The 20,460-nt window shown below is 46.2% G+C and overlaps 1 protein-coding gene across 2 annotated transcripts; it reads left to right on the top strand.

Annotated features, from left to right (window-relative positions):
• The first annotated feature begins 940 nt into the window (after nt 1-940).
• Nucleotides 941-20,048, top strand: CXHXorf38 (chromosome X CXorf38 homolog). Of its 2 annotated transcripts, XR_004347974.1 has the most exons (8): nt 941-1,196; nt 1,358-1,492; nt 7,691-7,810; nt 9,022-9,171; nt 9,468-9,647; nt 17,399-17,561; nt 18,162-19,427; nt 19,865-20,048. XR_004347974.1 is itself a non-coding variant. In XM_032619071.1 (7 exons), the coding sequence occupies exons 1-6, from the start codon at nt 981-983 to the stop codon at nt 17,558-17,560; spliced, it is 963 nt and encodes a 320-aa protein (XP_032474962.1). In that variant the 5' UTR covers nt 941-980; the 3' UTR covers nt 17,561; nt 18,162-20,048. The 2 variants fall into 2 exon arrangements, 1 of the variants encoding a protein (XP_032474962.1); XM_032619071.1 differs by having other exon boundaries at nt 18,162-20,048.
• The last annotated feature ends 412 nt before the right edge of the window (nt 20,049-20,460 follow it).

Below are 20,460 nucleotides of genomic sequence, written 5' to 3'. Positions count from 1 at the left end.
ATCAAACAGCTAAGAAGCAGCATTTTGAGTCCAAAGCTGACACTCCTGAACACTGCCACTTTGCTGTGAAACAAAGTCAGGGGAAGGCTTCAATGTTTAGGCTCTTCCCTCAGAGCCTCTTGACTACACACAATTTTAAAATGTTTTCCAAGCTCAAGAAGCTCACCAAAAGCAACTAAAATTGAGATGACCTCTTGTCATTTGGAGTTGACAAGCCATTGCCTTCTGACCCTCATGGCACTTATTTGGAACTTAGATTACCTTATGCAAGGAGCTCTAATTATCATATAACCAAGAGTACTAAGTCATCTAAGCTCGATGCTTCAAGACCACAGTGGAAGAAGTCCTCATCCCACTCGGGGCGATGCAGCCCTCCAGAATCCGGGTGATGTGTAGTCCTGTTTTGCCTCTGCTAGGTTGCCCAATGGCGGATGTTTCTGAGCTTTGTGTCACCTTGGCACACCGCAGGCGCTTAACAGGTGCGCGGTGCAGACAGCCAACGGTCAAATTTCACTAATGTCCAGATAGGCTACAGCCAACCTGCGGGCTTAGGATCCAGTTAAGTAAACTTTCTAGAATTGTATAACACAAGGAACATAAGTAATTCAGTAACTGTCTCGAGCACCGTCTTACACCTACCTCTACAATAAAAAAAACAAAACAAAACAGGAGCACAGGCTTCAGGAGAGGGAGCCCAATCGTTGGCTGGCGAGGTCTCAGTTTGGGGGAACAGAGTAGAGGCTTTCTGGGCGAGCACCAAAGTACATAACGCGTCGGTCGCCATCTAAGACGGGGGTGGGGCCGACGTGCCCCGGAAACTAGAACTCCCTGCCGCCTGGCGGTTGGGGGAATCCGGGGCGCCTTCGGGCGGGGCCACGCCCAGAGCGCCGCCGTCGCCTCTGGCGCGCCCAGACTTCCGCGCCTGCGCACGACCGTCCGCCCCGCCCCTCGCCCCGTGGCCCCGCGGGCTCGTTCCCGGCATGGTGCTCTCTGAGCTGGCTGCGCGCCTCAACTGCGCCGAGTACAAGAACTGGGTGAAGGCGGGCCACTGCCTGCTACTGCTACGCGGCTGCTTGCAGGGCTTCGTCGGCCGCGAGGTGCTCGCCTTCCACCGCAGCCTGCTAGCCGCCGCCCCCGGCCTGGGCCCCCTCGCTACCTGCCGCAGCGGCTCGCGGTGCAGCCCGCGCGCCCGCCAGGTGAGCACCCGGCCCGGGGTCTTGACCGTCGCCCCTCACCCCGTCCGCGGGCGCAGTGTCTCGTGCCCTCCCCGGAGCCGGGCCGACCGCCGTGCCTGGGGTTCAGATGCCCAGACGCCGCCCCTCCCTCCCGGGCCCCTCCTCACCGCCGCCCCCTGTAGTTTCAGCCTCAGTGTCAGGTGTGCGCAGAGTGGAAACGGGAGATTTTGAAACATCACACCAGCAGAAATGGAGACGTTCACTGGGGAAACTGCCGGCCGGTCCGCTGGCCGGTCGACGCCTGGGAGGTGGCTAAGGTAAGCACCTGCGGTCGGGAGGGTAGGAGGAGTTGGCCCACCAGGTAGGAGTTACCTGGAGCCCGGGGCGTCTGTTGGGTCTGTGTGGGAGCTGGGCCCCCATAAACAGATGCAGAGAGAGATTGGGCTTTTGATCAAGGGTGTAGTGTCTAGGCGGCTCAGGGCTGTTATATCGGACCCAACGCAGCTTAGTGAAGTAGAAGATTTCAACAAGAGACGCTGGGGCAAGATGTAGAGTGGGCATCATGGGTACAGGCACAGAGGGAGAAGCAGGCAAGGCCTTTTGAGGGTAGGCTCCCTGAGTAGCTCACTTTGTCTGTAAGGTGCCATGAGGATGGCAGAATAAGCCAAGGGAAGTTGGGGCTAAGATAGAAAGGACCTTAAGTGCCTAGCTAAGGAGTAAAACTTTGGGGAGGTAGGGGTGGGGTAGGCAGCCAGATAAAAGGGGACTGTTCGGCCCGTTTTCAGATCTTGGTGATGGGATTTACTAGCTGGGCTGATTGAAGAATTTTTTTTGATTTTTTGATATTTGCCAGAAGCCCAGTGGGAGGGGGGAGGGGGAGTCGAAGTCGCCTCCTAACACAAATTCACCTCTGGAGTCCGTCTACATGCTAGTTACCAGCAGGCACAGGCTTGGTGCCTGGGAAGCAGGGATCAGAATCTCCGCCCAGCTGCTGTGGTGCACCACTGGGCCAGCCTCTGTTCCCTAACCTCAAAAATGAGGAAGTTGGACTATATCGGTGGCCCCCAGACTTTTGGCTATCGTGGTCCAGTAAACCCACCATACCCTCTCCCCCGTTTGTTTGTTGCTGCCATAGAATTGCCAACTTCTGCTTTTACTTAGAAAAGAAGAAAACTTAAAACTCTACCCTTTGCTATGACCGTCCCTCACCTGTTTGTTTTCTGTCACTGCTTTCATACCCTCAGAATCCTCTTGAAGCCCATGCCACCTGTTTCTGCCGCTCTTTCCCTTCTTCATTGCTGTCACCTGCAGACCTAGTCCAACCACATGTGTATATTCTCTCTCCAAGCTGGACTCCCCTCTCGAACATCCTGTGATCCTCTCGACCTCAGCCTCCCACTTGCATGCTCACACCCGGACTGTGTCAGCACAGGGAGCTGCGGTGTCCAGCATCCTGCTTGCCCTCGGTGTACTTATTCAACCCGCCCCCACCTCTGCCCCACCCCTCGTCCCTCTCCAAAGTCCACAGCTCTCAGGCTTCCACTGCTTTCCCAATCCCCAGCAGCCTCTGCCCTCCCAGCTTCCTTTGCTTCCTCAGCCAGCCCGGATTCCACAGTCCATCATTCTGTTCAGTCCCTTGCCGTTGTCTCGGTCTTCTTCCTCCTTTCTCTGCACTTGGCCAGGCCCAGCTCCAGCCCTCATGACACCACACCTGCTGCTCTGGGGAAGAATCTTTCGAGGGATCTTTCGCTTTCAGTTCTTGATCACGAGCCCAGCAGCCTGGCCTTGTCTCTCCGTAGGTTCCTGTTCCCGAAGACAACTGTTGCTGCCTCTCCTTCGCTGAGCTCCCACTCCTCTTCCCCCACCTGCAATCCCAGCTGCTAACCTTGCTCTCGCTTTCTTATCTGTTTACCAGACCTACCAACCTACCTCAATGTGCACCATCTTCTTCCTTCTGCTACAAAGGAGGAAGGGCGTTTCTCCTCTTACCGCCCTGTCCCTCCACTTGAGTGTTGGACCTTATCCCCTCCCACCTGCCCAAGGACTTTGAGTCTCCACTCTTCCGACCTCCCAGTTTATTCCCATCACCATACAAATAGCCTTAGTACTGCCTTGGTTTATTCAATTTTTTTAAAGAAAGAGATTTCAGTATAGAGTTAATATATGACTTAGCAGTGCCACTCCTAGGTACATACCTGATGAAGTGGAAACATGTGTCCCCACAAAAACCCGTGCACGAATGTTCATAGCCGTAGCCTTCACAATAGCCAAGAGGTGGAAACAACACACATGTCCATCAGCTGATGAATGGATGACCAAAATGTGGTTTATCCATACAATGGGATATTATTTAGCCATAAAAAGGAATGAAGTACTGATACATGCCACAGTACTGCATGAACCTTGAAAACATTATGCTAAGTGAAAGAAGCCAGTCATATATTGTATGATTCCATTTATATGAAGTGTCTAGACCAGCCAAATCTGTAGAGGCAGAAAGTAGATTGGTAGTTGCCAGGGCCTGAAGGAGAGAGGGGGCAATAGCTAATGGGTAGAGGGGTTTCTTTTTGGGGTGATGAAAATGTCCTAAAATTGTGGTGACAGTTGTGCAATTCTGTGAATATACTGAAAACACCACTAAACTGTAAGTGCCTAATTTTTTTATTGAGGTGTCATCGATTGTAACGTTATATTAATTTCAGGTATACCACATAGTGATTCGATATTTAACACTCCGTGAAATGATCACCACGGTAGGTCTAGTTAATGTCCACTACCGTGTGTGGTTGTAAGTTTTTTTCTCTTGTGATGAGAACTTTCAAGAGCTGCTCTCTTAGCAACTTTCAAATACTGCAGTACAGCGTTATTAACTATAGTCACCATGCTGTGGATTACATCCCCGGGACTTATTTATTTTATAACTGGAAGTTGGTACCTTTTGACCCCCTTCACCTATTTTGCCCACTCCCCACCCCCCACCTCTGGCAACCACCAGTCTGTTCTCTGCATCTGCGAGCTCGGGTTTTTGTCTTAGGTTCCACGAATAAGTGAGATCGTATGGTATCTGTCTCTCTCTGTCTGACTTACTTCGCTTAGCATAATGCCCTCAAGATCCATCCATGTCATCACAAAGAACTGTGTACTTTATTTATTTATTTTTTTAGCCGTATTATTACATTTTATTTTATTCATTGAAAATAAATAATTACCAATGAATCCTTTCTAGATTTCCTAGTTTCCCAAAGTTCCCTGTATTCACATTCTTTTTTTTTTCACACACACACACACACACACACACACACACACACACACACACACTGTTATTTTATTTTTACAAGAGATAAATAAACCGACACCAAGCATTGTAAGTGGATGACCACAACAAAAGCAACAGCGACTGCAATTACCGAACACGAAACACACTCATACTATGTCACGATATTGGCGTTCCGTCCAGTGATCCTCCACGGTAACAGCTCCTTTACTTTGCAGTGAAAACTGATTTGTATATTTTTTGCCTCTGAGTCCTTGTGGGATTTTTTTTTTTTTTTTTTTTTTTTAATTCACACAGAAAGTCACAAAAATTATAATCATCCTCATCAGTTCACTCAGTCCCACGTAATTAATTTTTTTTTCATCTTGATCTTTTGTTAGCACTTTTGTGAATCCATCAGTTTTCCATTAGAGTTCTGGAAATGCTTATTCATTCAGTTCAGCGGTATAGTCAGTTACCAGAAACCTGTACTTGTCAGAGTCTTTTCCACGAAGAACTGTGTACTTTAAATGGGTGAATTATATGGTATGTGAATTACATCTTAATAAAGCTTTTTTAAAAAAAGAATTGAGTGAATACTTGGAAAATAAAATTTGAAAAGAAAGAAAAACTTCCTTCATCCATTCCGTCCAGCTGTCTCCCCATTTCTCTAACTGCCTCCCACATACATACCCAGTAGAACTTCTCAAGAAGTGCTTTATGCCTAATTCTCTTTTCAGGGTTCATGCAGGTCCCGTTGACTCTTCAACCCACTCCTCTCTGCCTTCTGCCCCGCCACTCCGCTGCATGTCTTGTCAGGGGCACACGTGACCTTCCGTTCTCTGGCCTCGCCCCTCCTACCTCTCAGCTATTCGGCGCCGCCGCACTGCAGGCCACTCTTCTTGAAACAGCCCTGGCTTTGTGACATCCTCCCCTCCTGGGTTTCCTCCTGTCTCCCCGGCTCCTCCTTAGCCTCCTTCTGAGTGTCGGTTGGCCTTCCTCGGGCCTTTTCTGTCCCTCCCCATCCCGCCTTCTCCCCTGGTGATACTGCCCAGGCCCGTGGAGTGAAATATTAAATACTACGTTTCTGCTGACGGCTCCCAGATTGGTACCCCTAGCAATGCACTGTTCTGCGCTCCGGGGGCCCATACCCAGCTGCTACTTGATGCCTCCACTTCATCACCTCCTGGGTACTTCGTCTTTTCTTCTCAAGCAGGACTCTTCATCTCTCCCCGCCAGCCAGCCTGCACCCGTGCCCCACCACCAACTACCTACAGTCATTCTTGCTTCATCTCTTTCCCCCCCCCACCCCTCTTATTTGTACGTGCAAATTATCTTTGGAATCATCCTCGCCATCTCTGCATCACAGCTCTCGCCCCCTCTCCTGCCAGCCTCCCACCCGGCCGCCTCTGCTGCTCTGCTCACCCCTGGTTGGTCCTTCACACAGCAGGATGTGCGGTCTTCGTGTGGGAATCAGATCGCTTTCTTCCCTTGCCCAAAACCCTTGGATGGCTTCCCGATGTCCTTAGAGTAAACTCCAAACTCCTTGTCAAGTCCAGTAAGGCCCAGCACGTCTGGCCCCTGTTTATTTCTCCAACCTTGTCTCCTACTACTCAGTGAAGAGACAGGAGGGGGTAGTGAGAGGCAATAGCGTGTGTTTCTCACCCTGTGCTTGTCACATACGGAACCTGGCGGTAGGCGATACCATTTTAAGAAACAGCTTTCAGAGGCAAGGAGGCGGCAGAGCCTCCGTCGGCTTCTGGTTCTGAGGAAAAGAAAGAAGTACTAGAATAAAACCTTGACGTGGGAGAGACAGGTTTATATTGGTGAGAAAATGCCAGACTGGACATACCTTGTAATGGGAAAGAAAAACTCTGCTTGGTTTTGAGGCAACTAAGGCCCCTCCCACTTTGGGTGTTCCTCTCAGCCACAGTTGGAATAAGCAGTGTTTCTTTTCTTCCTCTTCTTTTCCTCTATTTCATCAAATTAGTTTGCCTGTGATACATTAGTTCTTTGTTAACACTTGTAACATCCATAATCTACTTTCAGCGGGTTGGCCAGAGACAGTGATGGTCTTGGCTACTGTACCTTTTGATAGGGGCCATCCAGTAGGTGAAGAATTCTTCTCAGTTACATGAGGCCGAGGTGTGTGATTCTACCACCATCAGGAACAGAGCCCTGACTCTCCTTGGGGGGTGTCGGCCCGTACCACGTTCCTTTTTCCGAATAGCACCATGAGCACTGCAGGAAGCAGCATGGTTGCTTGCCTCCGGAAATGTGTGTGTTTTCAAGGGAGCAGGTCTCTTTATTTAGAGTTCTTTTTTGGCGAGTCATTTTTCATATGTCATCTCTTCTAGTCCCTTGGCAGGAACGTGCTCTTGAGCTTCATAGCTTGGTAAAGTTGTTGCCTTCAGATGTAAATTTGGAAATACTTCAGGAAAGAAATGTGCCCAAGCCTTGCTATAACACCATTTCGGGGGTACACACCATAAAATGCTACAAAAGGAAAGATCATGCTCGAATGGGGCCATTCTGTCGTATCTAGTATCTCAGACCCTGGGACCCCGTCTGTAACGCCTGTGTAGGTCCTGCTCACCTTGCACCATCAACATAATAATTGCCAACATTTGTGGCCTGTGTATTAGCATGTGCCAGGCTCCATGCAAGTGGTTTACTCGCATTAACTCATTTAATTCTCGAAACATCCTTCAAGGTAGATGAGGACAGTCAGCCCCTATTTACTGATGAGGAATCCGAGGAATCCGACAAGTGGCAGAGCTGGGATTTGCACCCCGGGTCTGTCGCATTCCACAGCCCAGACTCTTAACTTTCTACTACCATACTGAACTTTCTCGAGTAATTTTTAAGTGTCCACTTGGGAATAACTATTACTTTTAAATCTTCTTTAACAACTCAGCCACTGAAACTTCAGTAAGGAAAAGAAAAGGGTGGTTTCTTCCCCTGCCTCCTGCTTATATGCCATTAAGAAAGGACAATTAGGTCAAGTGTATAAGTGTCTGTAATAGCAAGTGGACAGATGGAGCAACTCTTCAGTTATTGCCCTGGGCTGAGGCTCGGCTGCCGCACCGTTTCCCAACTCGTGTTTTGGATTCATGAGGCTCTAACTTGAAACCTCAGTAAGAGAGTTTCAGTCATCATTCGGGGAACAGGCACATAGCACTTGTCCCACTAGCCCCATATAGATAGATGTCCCCTGGGGTTGGAGGAGACTCGGGTGCCCCTTGGGCCTCCCCTGCTGCAGGCCTTCATGCCCCGAGGACTGGCAGACAAAACAGGACCCGAGGAATGTGACGCGGTTGCTCTTCTAAGTCTCATCAACTCCTGTGATCACTTCGAGGTTGATCGGAAGAAAGTCACAGAGGTAAGAACTATCAGATTGAAAAGCAGACAGAGTTGGCCGGGTAGGTGCTGTGAAGACCAGTCAGGAGCCACACCCCGTGCTGCTAGAGCAGCCGTGTAGGCAGAGCTCACGGCTCTCCCCAGACAGTGGTGTGCGAAGGAGTTAGACTTTGGTCCACAGTTGTCATCGCTGAGCAGGCAAGCAGGGCTCACATCACACGCACTTTCTGTGATGTCCCAGAACCCCTGTGCGAATGCAGGCGGGAGACTGACCCTTCAACCCTACCCTGTTGAACTTTTCCGACAACCTGCTGTTGCACTGTTTGCCACTAAATCGACAGGCCTCAAAATTTCTCTTCCCTGTTCTGCCATAAACAGAAGCAAAGTAATCTTCCATATTAAAAAAAAAAAAAAACAAATACAGACTAATGCGTCATTCTGTCCATTGGATGCCAGCATTGGAATCCTGCCCTTCTCAATCTCATTGGCTAAACAGTTGCAAGGCCAATTTACCTAGAACTGAGGAAAATATAAACACTAATGGATAAACAGTGTCAGAACAGATCGCTACGCTTGTCAGACTTCCTCTGGGAGATTTAGACTACCTCTGTTTCACCAGAGAACAGCTCTGGCACATTTGTTACTCTAAGGGTCCTTGAAAAGGGTATATAGCATACCTGGATTATTTATAATATGTAGAGAAAATGCATGTGTATTTTGCTAGCATGCCAGCAGCTGAAAGGACTGAGAGTCCTTTATCATCAGCAGACTCAAAAACTATCACAGTATAAAATCAACCCCTTTGGTAGCTTTTAACCAAGAGTGTGGAAGACTTGGCATGAAATGTATATTAAAAGAGTTTTTGCATTGTCTGCTTTGGCCTTTGGGTATTCTCAGAGCCAGTAGCCAATAGTTTTACTCTTCGGCAGGTTGTTTTAAGTTAGGGCATTTGGGGGATTGTGCGAGAGATTACCCCCCCCCCCCGCCCCCGGCCACAAGATTTCAAGGACTAGCGACAGTTATAGGCTTGTTTGTATTTCTTACCCCAATTAATTTATTCAAGTGGCTGGGGGTTGAACATCCCCCTCGAGCCTCGACGGCACCTGCAGACCACGCACTTGTGGATTTTAGAATTAACAAGGCCTTTCAACAGTCTTTCTCTGGAACTACAAAATCTCAGGTTACCCCACTATTGGCCTTTGAAGGCTTTTCTCTTTTTTTGTCTTTCTATAGGTGATTAAGTGTCGTAACGAGATCATGCACTCTTCAGAGATGAAAGTATCTTCTGTGTGGCTTCGAGATTTTCAGATAAAGATCCAAAATTTTCTGAATGAATTTAAGAATATCCCAGAGATTGTGGCGGTATACTCCCGAATAGAACAGGTAAAAAATCACGTTTAACATAAAGACCTAAGGGGGAAAAAAAGGAATCACAGTCACTCATTTAGAATTTGAAGCTTATTAGATGTAAACAAAATTCTAGAATGTAAGTAGGGGAACAATATTGATACGAAGTCAGAATTGTGATTGGGCTGAGCAGCTTTTCTGTGGTCACGGGATGTTATTAGACTGGATCCAGTCAACGATGTTTAATTACAAATTCTTTGAATATCTTTTTTTTTTTTTTGGAATATCTTTTCCATTCAGTCGGTTCACGTATTTGTTCGGTAACCCAACAGCTGCTGACATCTGACTGGGCTGTTTACATCCCTGAGGAGGATCAGCCAGATGGGTGTGACTATGAAACAGGAGTTTACCTGAGTGAGCACCAAGTAAACGAGATAGAAATGGAGTTACTAAAGGAAAAACTTCAAGAGCTATATCTTCAAGCAAAGGGACAAGAGGTGTTGCCTGAAGAGGTAAAAAAAAAAAAAAAAAAAAGCATTACATCCTCTGTGTGAGTAAACAAAACAAAGAAAGGCACCAGGGAGGAAGAGTAGCACATTTTAACTTACTAACGGTTATGTTTCTGCTTTAAAAGTCAGATAATTTCCAGAAATGGATATTCTTTCGGCACAGATTACTGTTACCCTTAAACAAATGTTTTCACCCCATCAGCAAACATTTGGGTGCCTAATGTGTGCCACAGAGTGGAAGACCACAGGAAGGGCGGCCACAGAATCCTGAACCGCAGGCTCCCGCGACTCTCTGCAGCTTTTTGCTGAGAAGGCGCTGTTGAGCTGGGACTAAGAATCAAATCAGAGTTCAGCAAATTGGCAAGAGCAGAAGGGCATTCTTGGCAGAAGGCATTTGCCAAGACATGAAAGACTAGCCTGGGCCAGACAGTGACGAGGCGACGTAGGAGGGAGGTATGGTCGGTTGTGAGGGTGGTCAGGTAGGTCGAAGCCGTATTTTGGAAGGTCTTCTATGCCTCACTAAGGGGTTTGGACCTTATTCCCAAAGAGCAGTTGGGAGCCAACAGAGGTTTTGAATCAGGAGAGGGTAAATGAATAGATCAGATAGGGCTTTTAGGAAGTGACGTCTTAATGGCACTTGGAGGTTGGAGACGAGCCAGGAGGCTCTTGGCAGTTGCGTGAGGGTGAGAGAAAGAGGACAGAAGCTAGAGGTGTGGGGGAGGAGCCGGGTGCTGGAGGCACTACTGGGGCCGAGCCGCAGTGGCTGGTTAGATTACTTGGGGCGTGGCCCGGGGCTGGCGGGAGGTGGCGAAGGAGGGGTTAAAGGATCGTCAAGGCTTCTAGCTCAGGACGCTGCAAGCTAATGATCGTCTCAAGTACAGGAGATATGAGTCCCCTTTGTTACATGCAAGATATTAAAAAAACTAACAGTAGTAGAATTATATTTTGGTAAGGTTCAGAAATAGCCCAGCACTTGCTGGATTAGAATTCCAGATTCCCAGGATGTCTTGGACAGATCATTTTACCTCTCCAATTCCACCTCGTCCGAGGAAAGTAGCTTTACTGGCTACCTCGTGAAACACAGCGTGTTTTAATACAAAGTGTGTATTTCATTTTTTAGGCCATGCTCCGTACTGGTCCATATGCCTACGTTAACTCTTCTGACCTTGACCCAGGTGCTTCACTCAGCTTGATGAACTCCTTTAGCACAGGGACTGGGTACCAGTGGTTTTGGGGTGCACCCACCCTGGCACACCGTAGGTATTTAAAGTGACGAATAAGGCTGTTAAAGCTGTTTTCTAAATCCATCTGTTTTATCTGGCTTTATTTATTTTTTTATTTTCAAAAAGTATTAATTTGTTTGGCTGCATTGGGTCTTAGTTGCGGCGTGCGGGCTCTTTTAGTTGCGGCATGTGGGATCTAGTTCCCTGACCAGGGAGCGAACCCAGGCCCCCTGCATTGGGAGTGCGGAGTCTTAGCCACTGGACCGCCAGGGAAGTCCCTCATCTGGCTTTACTTTAAAATGCCATTAGAACCATCCCCAGTTTTCTTTCCACTGCTCCTTTTAAAAGCAGAGTCAGACAACAGAAGAAAACCGGGAGATCAGGCTCACGGTCCCTGAGTCGTCAGAAATTCTCTCCTCTTCCTTGAGGGAGCTGCAGTTCTTTTCCTGCTTGTGTAACAAAGAGCAAAATGCATCGATAGCAACACACTGAAACCAGGAGTCTCTGCAAGTTGGGAGCGGGAAGGGACCTGGGTAATACCCTGCTTTATAGCAACCCTAAGGGGCAGGTGCTGATGGGCTCAAGGCCTCACGGCCGGGGTATGAGGGCTGGCCCTGGGGTCTTCCCGCTCTGGCCCTGGGCCTGCCTTCCCACGTGCGGTGCAGCGGCTCTCATGTCCCCGAGCAGCTAGCAATTGTAAATTTCGACCCTTCATTATCTCTGTTTTACAGAGAGGAAATTGGGGTTAATTGGCTTGTCCTCTGGGTCCCCAAGTCTCTAGATAAAGGTGATAAATTCTCATGTTTCATGCTTTCTGTTCAGTGGACCGTGGCATTTCTCTTGATATTTCAATTGATCAGGTTGTAAGTTCGGATTGATTGGCACGTTATCTCTGAGAAGCTGAAGGATGGCTTTCCACGACGTGTGGAACAGACCTCTTTTGAAAGTTCAGCAGCAAATACGATTATTCGTGTTCTTTTGGGTTAGTCTCCAAAGTCAGAGGATTTGGTAAACCAAATTCCAGTGACTCGAAAACACTGTGAATTGCAAGACACACCATTAATTCAGTCACTTGTAAGAGAAAAAAAATGCTGCCAGTTTACTGTAAGACACTGTCAATGGTAAGGCGCATTCTCATTCGAGATGTTAAAGTATTTTTAAAAATGTGCAATTAGGAGTCAAGAAATGCAGTGGTTGTATTATGACCGCGGCACTTTTTGTGTGAATGTTTAGCAAGACCTGTTTCTGGTGTTCATTAAAACAGCAGAGCTCGGGTTGGAAAGCCAAGTTGAGAAGAAAGGGTTAATGGTGGTGATTTAGTGCGACAGTCCCCCGAAAGACATCAGGGAGCACGGGAGTGAGTGCCAGGGACCACGAAGCAGAGAGTTCATCATCTCCATTCTTCTCTGTCCAGTTGGCGAGCCTTAATGATAACATTATAAAAGGGGGCGCCCATTAAAATACACTGTGCGTGCATAACTGTGATTGTAAAACGCGGTCCGCCTCAGAGCCAAATGGGAGCAGCAGCTGTCACCCAAGAGCCCTTCACACACACCTGCCGGCCCTCGGTGCTGTGTTAGGATCTGGGGGGTTCAAAATTCAGCCAGAGAACGTTGAGTGCAGTAAGTGGCTAAAAAACATGCAAAGAACTTGCACATTCTTGAAGATCATTACTGACTTCTTAAACCCTGGTGGGGGGACCACTTTCAGGGGGAAACTCAGGGAGGAGGTGACAGAATGCAGTCGAGGCAGGCAGGGAAAGGATGGAAGTGACACTCCATTGGCTATTGGCCAGATTTATTTCATGAGTGAGTGCCTACTATTTGCCAGGCACAGTTCTAGAAGCTTGGCGTGCATCAGTGAACAAAACAGATGGTATACGGTCAGCATAATAAGCAATGATGGGGCGAGGTAGAAGGAGGAGGGCTGTGTGGAGCACAGTGTGGGGATCAGGAGTGGCCGAACGGGGCTGGGGGTTGGGTTGCGCGGGGTGGCCAGGGAGGCCCCGTGGGGAAGCTGAGACTTAGCGATACCTTGGAGGAGGTGCGGAGCAGCCGTGTGCGCTTCTGGAGGAGGAGCGTTCGGGCGGAGGGCAGGGCAAGCTAAGCAGGCTGGCTGGAGTGCGGTGAGGAGCTGAGCGACGGGAAGCCGTGTGGGCCGTTGGGAGGATCCAGGCTCCTCCTCCTGAGGCGGCAGCCACACTGAGTTCTGAGCAGCAGAACGATGAAGGGAGCACGCTGGCCGCCGTGTGGAGGATGCAGGGCCGGGGGCCAAAGACGGAAGCAGGGAGACATTAGGAGGCTGCCGCAGGTACCAGGTCAGAGAGGTGGTGGTTCGGACCAGGGTGGAAGGGTGAAGAGTAGAGGTGGTGAGAAGGGGGGCACGTGTGGTGTGGGAGAGAAGGAAAGGCGTCAAAGACAAGTCCAAGGGTTTTGGCTTAAGTGCCTGGCAGTATGGAGGCGCTAAGCATCTTTTGCCTAGAACAGCGCCTGCCTGGCACATAGTAGACTCTCGGTACGCTTTTGTTAAATGATTGTCGGAAGGGAGGAATGTACCAGACACAGTGCTAGGTGCTTTTACTAGATTATTTCTAATCCTCACAGGAATGCTTGGTGGTGTTGGTATCAGCATCCTATATTTGCATATATGGAAGTAAGCTCAGAGAGGTCAAGTGTCTTGCCCAAAGTCACACAGCTAGTTAAGTGGCAAAGCTGGGCTTCAATATCCAAGTCTGTCTGACTACTTTTCTAGCACTTTGTTTTTCCACCTTTACTTCCTTCCCCATTTAACATATAAACGTGCATAAGCCTTCCCTATTCTTAATAAATTTTTTTAAAAACTCCTTTTGACTCTTTCTCCTCCCCCCAAGCTAAAATAATCACCCCTGTTGAGCACATTTCAAGAGCAGAGAGGGTCAGGAGGTGACAGCACAAAGGATCATAGCTCCCAAGTCATGAAATGAGAAGGTCTATGGGAAGGGAGGACCCCACTCCATCTTGGAGGGTATGTGTGATGCACAGACCAGGCCGGCATGGGCTCGGGCGTCTGATGGGAACCAGGGAATGGGAAGAACCCTGGGGTGCATCTAGAGCACCCGGCACAGGCAATGAGTGCTAACAGTGCAGTACCCGCAATTACTAATGTACACTGTGAATTACGTCATTGATGTAATCTTCATTTCACGTTTTTATGGTTTCCAGATTTATTATTTAAAGCCCAGGTATCTTTCAGGAGCTGTAGGCTTGTTTCTAGCCATGTAATAAACAGCTCCAGCTGAAGGGCACATCCCCATCTACTTAGTAACCTGTCTGAAGACCTCTGGTCATCCTCAGCTCCACCCTGGCCCTCCCTGTTGCCTGTTCATCCTGGTCACAAGCCCTAGCCAGTCTTCCCCTCCCTCCCATCCCTGGCAGCCATCGTTCTGCAACCGACCGTCTCACTCGCTGCCATCACAATAACCTGGTGCCTGCTTAGGTTCTGCCCTAGCCCTGCTGCACCAGAGTCAATTGTGTACATCTCTAATGTTTAAGAACCACCACTCTGCTAAGAGTAGGGTACTCCATCACTTTCCTTCGTTAGACGTCGATCATCTTGACTTAGCTTGGAATTGGGGGTCCCTCATTTTAAACAATTCACCACACCCCAAAATATTAATAACTCTCTTCTTTGTAATAAGCACAGTGACCAGTGAGGGTATCCTGGGATAAGCCGAGTGAAAACACTTCCGTGGTACTGTTCTAAGAATACATGCTTTTATTAGTTTAAATGTCAGGAGGGATGTTACTGGTGGGAGTTTAAATTGGTATAACCTCTAGAGATGACAGTTTTGGCAAAATCTATTAACATTAAAACAGAAAACTCTATCAATTAAAACTTCATTCCACTTCTAAAAACAGACCCTACAAATAGCCTGTCACTTTATGCAAAATGACACATGTCCCAGGTTAGTTACTGCAGCAGTATTTCTCTTAGCAGAAGGTTTGAAATAATATGTTAATGCATGAGACATCCATAACTGAAAAACTGTTCAGCCATTAAAAAAAATAATGAGGCCACTCTTTACAATCTGATATAGAAAAAAATCAGTTGAAGAACAATGTCTAATATGCTGCCATTTGTGTTTTTAAAAATGTGTATGTGCCAATTATGTCTCAATAAAGCGGAAATTTTAAAAAGGTGTGCACATATATACATATATGCTCACGTGTAAATGCATGGACTGTCTCTGGAAGAGACACAAGAAACTTCATTGGGGTCACCTTTAAGAGGAGCTGGGTGACTGGGGACAGGATGTGGAAGAGGACCAACTTTTTACGTTGTACCCTGTGTTCATCTTGAATTTTGTACCAGTGTATTTATTACTAGTAAATATGTATGTATATTTTATAAATATTGAATAGTAATAAACGTATATATGTATACATATTTACTAGTAATAAGTGTGTACAACATCAAAGAGCATTATATGTGTGAGTGTATATGTTTGTATATATGTGTGTGTATATATATATATGTGTATGTGTAAATGTATTTAATCATAATAAATGGGTACAAAATTCAAAATGAAAGGGCTTTATTTTATTTTTATATATACATATATATGTATGTGTATGTATACGTATGTGTGTATATATGTGTATACACACACACACACATATAGGTATAGACATACAGCCCTTTTGTACAAATGCAGGAAGTTTTACAGCAAAAAAAAATCATCTTTTAAAATCTTTTTCCAGTTTTATTGAGATATAATTGACATACAGCACTGTATAAGTTTAAGGTATACAGCATAATGATTTGACGTACATATATCGTGAAATGATTACCACAATAAGTTTAGTTAACGTCTGTCATCTCGTATAGATACCAAAAAAAGGAAAAAAGTGTTTTTTACCTTGTGATAAGAATGCTTAAGATTTACTCACTTAACAACTTGCAAATATACCATACAGCAGTGTTAACTATTGTCATTGTGTTGTACATTACATCCCTAGTACTTATTTATCTTGTAAACTTTGTACCTTTTGACCACCTTCATCCAATTCCCTATTCCCACCTACCTCTGGTAACTGCAAATTTGATCTCTTTTTATGTGAGTTTATTTTTTTGTTTTTGTTTTAGATTCCACATATAAGTGAGATCATACAGTATCTATCTCTCTCTGTTTGACTTAACTTAGCATAACGCCCTCTGGGTCCGTCCATGTTGTCTCGAATGGTAGGATTTTCGTCTTTTTTATGGCCAAGTAATATTCCATTGTGTGTGTGTGTGTGTGTGTGTGTGTGTGTGTGTGTGTGTGTGTGTGTGTATATATATACACACCACATCGTCTTTACCCATTCATCTGTTGATGGACCCTCACGTTGTTTCCTTGTCTTAGCTATTGTGAATAATGCTGCTAATTAACGTGGGGATGCAGATATCTCTTCAGTGTGGTGTTTTTGTTTTCTTCAGATATATTCCCAGAAGTAAAATTTCTAGATCACCTGGTAGTTCCTTTTTTAAGTTTTTGAGGATCCTCCATACTGTTTTCCAGAGTGGCTACACCAATTTACATTCCCACCAGCAGTGTACGAGGGTTCCCTTTTCTCCACATCCTCGCCAACATTTGTTACCTCTTTTTGATGATGACTGTCCTTTTTTTTTGGCCGTGCCGCATGGCTTGTGGGGTCTTAGTTCCCCGACCAGGGATTGAACCCGGGCCCTTGGCAGTGAGAACACAGAGTCCTAACCACTGGACCGCCAGGGGATTCTCGACGGTGACCATTCTAACAGGTGTGAGGTGATACCTCATTGTGGTTTTAATTTTCATTTCTCTGATGATTAATGATGTTGAGCACCTTTTCCTGTACCTGTTGGCCATTTGTATGTCTTCTTTGGGAAAGTGTCTATTCAGTTCTTTGGGAAAATGTCTGTTCAGGTCCTTTGCCCATTTTTTAATTGGGTTGTCTGTTTTTTTTGCTATTGAATTGTGTGAGTTCTTTTTATATATATGTGTGTGTGTGTGTATAATTTTTTATTTTTTTTGGCTGCGTTGGGTCTTTGTTGCTGCGCACAGGCTTTCTCTAGTCGTGGCGAGTGGGGGCTACTCTTCCTCGTGGTGCGTGGGCTTCTCACTGCAGTGGCTTCTCTTGTTGCGGAACACGGGCCCTAGAGCGCACGGGCTTTAGCAGTTGTGGCTCGAGGGCTCTAGAGCGCAGGCTCAGTAGTTGTGGACCACGGGCCCAGTTGCCCCGCGGCATGTGGGATCTTCCCGGACCAGGGATCAAACCTGTGTCCCTTGCACTGGCAGGCGGATTCTTAACCACTGCGCCACCAGGGAAGTCCCTCTTTATATATTTTGGATATTAACCCCTAAAAGCAAAAAATGTTAAGGAGACAAGCAAACACGCCCTTGTGTGGCCCCAGAACCAGCTATTGGTAGACACATGAACAGGAGCCAGTCTTGGAGCTAGTAAGTTTTTCATCTGAATTTTAAGTCTGCTATAAAATTATCTAAGCTGTGCATTGTATGGTTTCTTCTTACAGATCTTAAATCAACTGGAAGTGGTGAAAGAATTTCTGAGAAACAACGAGGATCTTAGAAATCGTCTCACAGAAGATATGCAGAAGCTAGACAGCCTCCACCAACAGCCTCAAAAACTGGATTCGAAGGAACCTAGGGCACAGACACCTGAAGGGAAGGCCTGAAGTGAGTTTAAGCATATGATGGTAAATAAGGACAGAATAGCCTCATCTCTTTAATGTCTGTTCTTTTAGGTAAGGCCATAACACACATAGTCTCATCTGAAGTTTCCCTATGTCCTTTTTATTTGAAAGAAAGGACACTGAGCTTTGTGCTCTTTCTGATTGATGGTTCTCACATCTGTGAACTAGTTCAAGATAAACTCCCTGTCAGCTTTGTTCAGTCAAGTATACCTGAAGTCATTGGTCTAGTCTTAAATGAATCAACTTTCTGACATAATCAAGAAGCATTTCAGCCCTAAAGTGATGCCAGTGTTGCCTCACTCTTAGCCGTGGCGTGAATAATAGCAATTTGTTTGTTTTCAGAAGAAAAACTTGTTGGGACTTCCCTGGTGGTCCAGCGGTTAAGTCTCCGCGCTCCCAATGCAGGGGGCCCAGGTTCGATCCCTGGTCAGGGAACTAGGTCCCGCATGCCACAACTAAGACCCAGTGCAGCCAAATTAATTAATTAATTAATTTAAAAAAACATGTTAAAATAAGTAACTATCTTCAGTATTTTACTTTTTTTCCTCAAATGAAGAAAATTAAATATTTTCTTTTATTTTAGGTTGACCTTCAACAAAAATCAGGCATGTTCTGTGAAAGTCAGCCGGGCTTCCATCTCAGCCGTCCTTTTCTGTGCAAAAGGGAAAACTTACCCAAGTACTCCACTCAAACAAAAAGGAATTTGTGTCATCTTTTCCTGGACTTTCCTTTAACTCTTTGGGAGTTTTTTTTTTTTTTTTTTTTTACATTCCTAAGCTTGGTGTTATGTGATCTGTACCAGCCAAAAAATATTAGATACTCTTGTGCCAAACTTGCTGTCATCCGGGCTTTTTTGTTTGTTTTTTGGGTTTTGTTTTTGGTTTGGTTTTGCTGTTTAAAAGGTGAGATTCTTTTCTGGTCCTGAAACTCTAACTGCTTAAACACTAAAGGCTGTGTTCGGCCAGGCCTGTGTGAAGGGCCACGCAGAGTTCTCTGCCCACTGGCACGCAAGTCCTGTGCCCACACACTTGCCTGAAAGTCTCATTCATGAGGATGCCCAAGGGTGGGCTGTGATGTACATGTTGAGATGATATAAATCCTTTTTGCCAGCAGGCAAGGAAAAAAATGTGCCCGAAAGGCCATTTTCTAGCCATTTCCAGTTAGTACAGAACTGTTACTACCTGTTTCTGGTAGCTTGAGGCAGTAGGACAAAGAGGTGGGCTGGAGAACACAGTAGCTTGGCTGACCAAAGCAGGGGGAGGGCCCAGGCCAGTATCACAAGCAGGGATGTCCGGGAAAGTTTTGAGGTTGCTGACTTGTTTATGGCACTCTTAAGAAAAGTCAGCCTTGGTGGCAGTCACAGCTCTTCCGGTTCAGTTATAACCTGAGTGCCGAGCACAAGGCCTGGCCCTTGCGTGCTCAATGAATATTCATTAACTGAAGGGTCAACTGATAGCCTAGAGGTATTCATAGACGCAAATGTTAGTTACACTGTTAACTAAGCCTTGTCCTTTGTTATGAGATTGAGGAATGAAACTTTAATATTCTTATGGAAGTTCAAAGACATCATTTTCTTTCAGCAAATTCACAAATTCATTCATACTTCCTTATTCCTTTTACCCAAAAAGTCATACACTTTTGACTTTGTCCTGTTTGTTTCCTAAACTGCAAAACCCCTGTCCCATTGTATGCAGTGATCTGTGGGATCAGCTCTACCCTCACCTTCGCCTACCTCTGCTCATTTCCAAAGCCAGCAGTACTGAACTGGGCCTTGTCACCCCTGGACCTTGAGGGACAGAATTGCCACATTCCCCACTGCCTAGAGGAGGTGCTTCCGTTTCCAGCCCAGGTGAAGCCCTGCTCCTTTGCTTACTCAGCTGCCCAACAAGGATGTGATTTTTAGAGAATGGGGTGGGGGGGTGCATTTTTACCCTGAAATGCATTTAATGTAGTTCTGTAAAACCTGGATGAATGCAAATATGCCTGTGACTTCCTGCTTTCATCTTTCCTGCTACTATTTGGTCTTTAATCTTACATTTTCTTTCTCCCTTCATTTCATGGAGTTCCTTTAGAAGACTTCAATAGTAAAGTAACAATTTTCTTTCATCTTGCAACTTCCTGCAAACTAAGATACTCCATGAAATATTTCCTAGTTTCTACATGTAAGATAACAAAACTTGGGATCACATTAAATCTTGATTCACTAACCAATTTAAGATCTGATTTCTCACCTTAGGAACTTTGGATTATGAACACTTTCATTTCATACCTCTTGTATCTATTTAGCTTTTCCTTATCTACCCAAGAAACGTTTTATCAAGTATCAACCACATGCCAGGCACTGAAGTTGATGCAAATGGAGGATATGTAAGGTATGGACAATGGTATGTGAGCTGTCATCTTACTGGATTTATTGTCTGCTCTGATGAATTAAAGATACTGTTCAGGGAATTCCCTGGCGGTCCAGTGATTAGGACTCAGCACTGTCACTCAACTGCCGGGGCCCGGGTTCGATCCCTGGTAGGGGAACTAAGATCCCAGAAGGCGGGAGGTGCGGCCAAAAAAAAAAAAAAAAAAAAGATATTGTTCAGAAAACATTATTCTGGCAACATTTAATTACATTAAAATTGAAACGAAGATAGGAAGACATGCCTGGAGGGGGCTTTAAAGCAAACATAGCTTTAAAGCAAACACAGCTTTAAGACTTCCATGGTGGCGCAGTAGTTAAGAATCCGCCTGCCAATGCAGGGGAGATGGGTTCGAGCCCTGGTCCGGGAAGATCCCACATGCCGCAGAGCAACTAAGCACATGTGCCACAACTACTGAGCCTGTGCTCTAGAGCCCGCAAGCCACAACTAGTGAGCCCGCATGCCACAACTACT

This window comes from Phocoena sinus, chromosome X (genome assembly GCF_008692025.1).
Source record: "Phocoena sinus isolate mPhoSin1 chromosome X, mPhoSin1.pri, whole genome shotgun sequence".
Classification (NCBI taxonomy): domain Eukaryota; kingdom Metazoa; phylum Chordata; class Mammalia; order Artiodactyla; family Phocoenidae; genus Phocoena; species Phocoena sinus.
Note: the sequence above shows the minus strand (reverse complement) of the source record. Positions and strands in the feature narration are given on the sequence as shown.